We start from the raw sequence: 6,079 nt of genomic DNA on the forward strand, positions 1-6,079 counted from the left end.
TGCAATTTAAAATTATTTTTTAACGGCAGACTTTAATTATTTTCAATTTCAATTTAATTAAATTGATTGAATTTGAGTTTAATTAATTAAAAATTAAAGATTTTTAGCGAGTCAGATGTTTAAAATACAAATATACAAATCTTTATGAATGATTTAAAATAGATTATAAAAATATTAATATTTTTGACCAAAAATTGATATTTGATATTGACAAATAAGCAAGCTTAATTTTTAATAATTATTCCATCGAGCTTATCATGGTAAATGGATTGACTTCGACTTTGTGGAAGAATATTGTTACATTGAAGTATTCTACAGCAAGGGAGGAAGAACACATCTTGTGTGTGTCTTCATAATTATTTATGTATTTATATTTTCAGGTTTTTTTTTACAGCTATATTTTTACATCTATAATAATGTTCGAAAGACGTACAATATAAGATCCTGACTTATTTATCTCCCTCTGCCTCTGCCACGATTGAAGCCTCCTCTTCCTCGGCCGGATACTTTCCCCTTTGGCGGCGGTGACTTCGGTCTGAGTGCTTCTATCCTTTCGGTGCAACCAGTAGTGATTTGACCATTGGTGAAGTAACTCTGATAGAGGTCCGCATTGAAATTAGTGTTTGTTAGTTCCGGACCGACAGTAAGCCAGCCAGGTCTAATGGTGCTATCACGACCAAATAGATGTAACCTAAATAAGAATAAAATAATTAAAATTTAAAAAAATAGTACATACTAGAGAAGGGATTTAAATTTCAAAATTATCTTTCTATGATTATCATATTTTTATGGAATAATTTTACTTCACGTATTTCTTATTAACAAATAACTTTAGTATTCAATAACATATAAGTCTTATATTCATCATTATTCATTATTTTTAACAATACATCAATAAAAAAATTTAATACACACTATATTTGTTAATATCATTTCAAAATTTGTATATTAACAACTTAATTTTCATATAGAAGAAATATATAATTTTAATTTCCATATATAAAAAATATTAATAATCTTATTACAATAAAAAAAATTTCACATTTATGTAAAACTGCGAAATTGATTTTTATCTTATTCCAAAAGAAAACAGTAAGCGAGTTTCATTTATATATGTACCTTCTTCGGCCGAGGCAGAAATGCTCAATGATGTGAAAAATCTCTACAGGTTTCTCGATGGATCCATAATCAGGTTCCTCGGATATGATGAGGTCAATATCGACGTTGGCATGGATAAAGTCTCCGTCTGTAGAGCGTCGCACCGTTCCCTTGATACCCATCAAACAGTGCTCCTTTGTTCTTTGAAGTACAGCTTTACTATCCAGATTTTTGCTGTGACCTGGATTGTTGATATTCGTGCGGATCCAACAGATATCCTCGCAACGACGGAAACCCCACTTACGTAGACAAAATCGTCCCATGTCTAATCCATCGCTGCTACCACACCATAAAAACACGAAGCTCCGATTGGCGGCCACCTCACCGATATCTAATTCCATTATCTACACGGATGTGATAATTAAAAGAATTCAAATTATTTGCATTAAACATTATTAATCTCATTTAAAAGCTAAAACAAAGAAAGGAGAAATTATAAAATAAACTGAAATTTTTAATATCTGTTCTAATTTGTTTAACAAAATTATTATCATGAGTGAAATTTAATATTCATTATTATTACTTATTTTCGCTTTGAACGAAAAAATTGAAGTATGCTTTCAAGAAAACGTTTTTAATTTATTGAAAGAAATTTTATTCTTTCAAGTAAAAATTTAAAGATTTAAATAACGTCGCGATTGAAAGTGTGATGTAACTATGCAAGACTAACTTGATCCCAGTTCCAAAGTTGTACATTCGTCGCGCCGCATGTTCTCTGATACTCTTCCAGAGGTGGTTCTATAAGAATGACATCAAATTTACAATTGAGCTCTTTCAGGTTATAGGACAGCAGGTCTGTTTTTAGATACATTGGTGGAGTCGCAGTCTCTGCAATTAGGTCATCCTTCAATTTGATCAGTTCACGCAGTTTCGGATACTCTTCGAATCTGTCTGCCAGACCCACGTCTCTGATAAAATTCTGCGGCCGTTGGCCGGTGTCAATAAAATGCTGACAGTAGTCATTGTGTGGATTCGATGACTGCGTTCCCTTTACATACACAAAAGATATTTTAAACATACAATATCTCAACAAATGAAATGTACAAAGTATTAATAAATACCTTCAAGAACGTTGAGGAATCCTTATATACAATCTCATCAGTTGGAACATCATCTTTCAAATCTTTTACCGTGCTGTCGGGCTTGTCATTGGAGAGCTTGCCTCTCTTCTTCTGCGTGTCCTCAACATCTGTTCCCAGAATCTGCCGCAGTTCGTCTACGCTTGAAACTCCCAACTGCAAATGAAAGGACAAATATGTAAAGATGTTAATACTTGGCTTAATTCCTAGTGGTCTGCTGGAGCCACTCAGTTATATTTTTTATATTAATCTGCAAATATAAATTATTATTAAAATGTTATTGAAATATTATTATTATTATTATTAAATAAACTTAGTATTCGTTTTTGTTATACAAGTTATGTCGTTTCTTGAAATTAATTAATGCCTTTTAATCAACATAAATTAAGATCTCAACAGGTCTCAATAGCGGCAGTAACTATGTTATAGATTTTGGCATCAACTCTGGAGGACTAATCTTTAAAACCACGACGATCGCCGCTTCTTTTCTAGGGTAAATTTTGATGCTCACCGTTTGGGCCAGGAGTTTCTTGCGTTTCTGAGAGCGTTCCCGACGAGCCTGCAGCATCGTTTGCATCCTCGTTCACGTTGTGAGTGCGAACATGTCCAGGGAGTTTGCGTGTTTCGTCTCACCCTGCAGAATTACATCACCGGTGCTAGGAGGCGAAGTTGAAGAGCGACGGAAGAGCAGAACGTGATTCGGGTTGTTCGCGAGGAAGGCTTATCTCGACGTAAATTAGATCAATTGTTATTCAGATGGCGTGGCCTCGCGTCTAAGAACAACGAGAAATCCCATTCTCGATTTATTCTCCTTCTTCTAGCCGTTCTCTTTAGAACACGGCGAGGTTCTCTTCTTACTTGTATTCCCCGTTCTTTCGATACTTCGTTCGATTTCAGAAACTTTGAAATCATCAATACTACGAACCGTGCTAACCTAATCTCCTCCTGTTGGATGCCGACATGACGCGAGCGGCGACATGTGTCAACGATTGACAGCAAAGGCTCGCCTGACGCCAGGCGAGGTAATCGGAAATATCGGGATTACGCTGTATAGTTACGTCGGTAATAATGCTCGCTGCATTTACCACTCTGGTGATATATTGCAATTGTTGCAAAAATAAAATTATTTACATGGACTGTTCATGTACTAAATATAATAATAAACATAGAAAAAAACAGGAAACAAATTTGATGACAAAAATAATCACTGCATGAGTCATTATCCGTTAGAGAATTGTTTGATGATTGTATCACCTGTTGATACAATTATTTGCTGAAAGTACAATATGTACAGTTTAAATATTTAAGGTTGCATCAAATTTACTTTAATTTTAAACGAGGCTTAAAACTCTCTTTGTTTCTATCTCTTTTCTTTAAAACGAGACAGAGAGAGTTTTAAGTCTCGCTTAAAGTCAAAGTAACGTTGGTGCAACCAAGCCTAATTCTCGATATATTTTATAGTTTTTGTTATAAAAAACTAATTTCAAGTTAATAAAAATATATCCGTGCCTAAAAGATTTGGTGCAGCCTTTATAATACTTTATATAGATAAATATGTAGATACAAATTATGAAAACAATCTTTCGAATTGTGTACTTTATTTTTTTATTTTTTTGCATATTGTTATACATTTTGAAATAAGAGACAACTACCAAATGTTATTTATTATATTATATAGAAAATTTATAAACTACGATTTAAGGAAGAATTAAAACCGTGTATGTATATATTAAAATAGTCAAATAAACGGAAAAAGATAAAAAGAAAAATTATACATAGCAACCTCATCATTAACTTTACATTAACATTCTCCAGCTCTCATTATGTTAAGTGCTGCAAATTATTGAGACAAAAAGACTCGTTATTTCCTTATTTTGCTCGTTACCTCCATTTTCATTTCACACGTTTTATCACTTTGTTACATATAAATAATTACGGTATTATCACATCGTATAACAGATATATATCGCATAGATGTATGTACCGCGCCACGTGGTCTAGTAAATATTTGAGAAATAAACGCGTTTTGATTCTCTCCTGCAAAAACGCATCGCGTGGTCAAAGAAACGGAGAAAGATAAAGAGAAAATGAGAGAGAGAGAGAGAGAGAGAGAGAGAGAGAGAGAGAGAGAGAGGCTTGGACCAAACAGAGGAAATGCGCGCGTAGTGACTAAGGAATGCACAAACAGCTGATGCAGCACTCATTGTCAATAGAAAAGAAAATGCAGAATCAGAAGAAGAAATCGCCGTCAGTACGACGTACAATGGAAGAGTAAAATGCAACCAAGTGAAAAAACTCACGACGAATAATGGAAAAGAAACTAACATAACAAAAAAGAAAAAAATAAGGAAATAAAATATTTTTTGTATCTATCTATAGCCCTTACAGAAATTTAATACTAGAAGGAACTGATTAAATATTTATTTTACTGTTGCTCAGTGCTTTTAATTATATTCAAAATAAGTAATTAAATGATATCGTATATTTAGTAGTCACCTTTCAATTTCTCTTCACATTCCTAATAAATCCAATTTAATATTGAAAAATTACTTATTTTGGTAATTAAAAGCTGTGAACGACAACACTTTTATTACTCAAAATAAGTAATTTTCAATATTAAAATGACCAATATTAAATAGGATTTCTGTAAGAGATGAAAAGATGAAAATGTAGATACACGAATATAAATCTGTATTTGAAGATATATAAGAATATTCGTCAGAGAGAAAGAAAAAAGGATATAGCAAATTCGATTAGACGCGCTTAGTATGACTAATGCACATTAAAGCCATCAACATAAAAATATGTTAATTTAATACAAATATAAAAGCGGATTAAAATCTTCAACACATTTTATTGTGTTATTAAGTAAGTAAAGCATGTATATATTTTATTATCTTATAATTCAAAATAATTGCATTTCATTTTTACACTCAAATTAAATTGGTGTACAACGACTTCATAATATATATCAGTGTACACCAGTGTTCTCAACCGAATTCGTTAATAGAAAGAGAAGTCAAGGAACTGGAGAAATGCAGTAGAAAAATGAAGTGCATGTCTCGACGAGGGAACCACTGCATTGCGCCCAGTGGAAAAGGAGGCTGCGGTCAGCCGGAGGAATCGACAACGCGCAGTGGAGAAAGATTGCGTTGGCCGGACGACGGAGCCGACGCGACGCGACGGCGACACCGACGAGATAATAACGGAGATTCACGTCATGCGCGTCCGCCAAGAGAATGAGCGAGGGAACGAACATAACGTCGTCGTCGCAATGCAGCACGCTGGCTTTTCACTCCCGCGTGTGTGCGTGGGTGTATCAATACGCTTTCAAATTGGCGTGCAATCAGATTGGTACGCGGCTCTTCCGCCAGCCATTAATCGATGCATATGGATTACATCGAAGAGAGAAAAAAAGAGGTAATGTACCAAATTGTGATGCATATTTTGTTGAATTTATACACTGAAATAAATGTTCCGATGAGAGATTAAATGGAATTTTGATTCTCTCATCTCTTTTGCACAACATAATTTTAAGCTCAATTAAGTCACTACACTGAGAAAAATGTTCTAATTAAACTAACAAAAGGACTCTTTTCAGGTAGCAAGCTGATATTATTCGGATTGGTTATGATGACAAGAAATTCTATTCGGTCTCACAAAAATGGTATTCTTGTTAAGTTCTTTTGTTGATTTAATTAGTACATTTTTCTCAGTGATTTAATTAATCTGGTATGGAACAAGAGATCCGGATTCTTGGCCGAAGTAATATTTTTCGCAATAAATTTATTTACAGTTTTTCAGCATATTAACATTATTAACATCTTTTTATTAGGATGCCT

The 6,079-nt window shown here is 33.7% G+C and overlaps 1 protein-coding gene across 1 annotated transcript; it reads right to left on the reverse strand.

The window, feature by feature from the left end:
• Positions 1 to 347: 347 nt before the first annotated feature.
• Positions 348 to 3,227, reverse strand: Mettl14 (methyltransferase like 14). The gene is made up of 5 exons (XM_018462516.1): positions 2,749 to 3,227; positions 2,220 to 2,393; positions 1,829 to 2,146; positions 1,120 to 1,502; positions 348 to 691 (listed from the first exon to the last, which is right to left on the reverse strand). The coding sequence occupies exons 1-5, from the start codon at positions 2,812 to 2,814 to the stop codon at positions 454 to 456; spliced, it is 1,179 nt and encodes a 392-aa protein (XP_018318018.1). The 5' UTR covers positions 2,815 to 3,227; the 3' UTR covers positions 348 to 453.
• Between the last annotated feature and the right edge of the window lie 2,852 nt (positions 3,228 to 6,079).

Source organism: Mycetomoellerius zeteki, unplaced genomic scaffold (assembly GCF_001594055.1).
Source record: "Mycetomoellerius zeteki isolate Tzet28-1 unplaced genomic scaffold, Tzet1.0 scaffold145, whole genome shotgun sequence".
Taxonomy (NCBI): Eukaryota; Metazoa; Arthropoda; class Insecta; order Hymenoptera; family Formicidae; genus Mycetomoellerius; species Mycetomoellerius zeteki.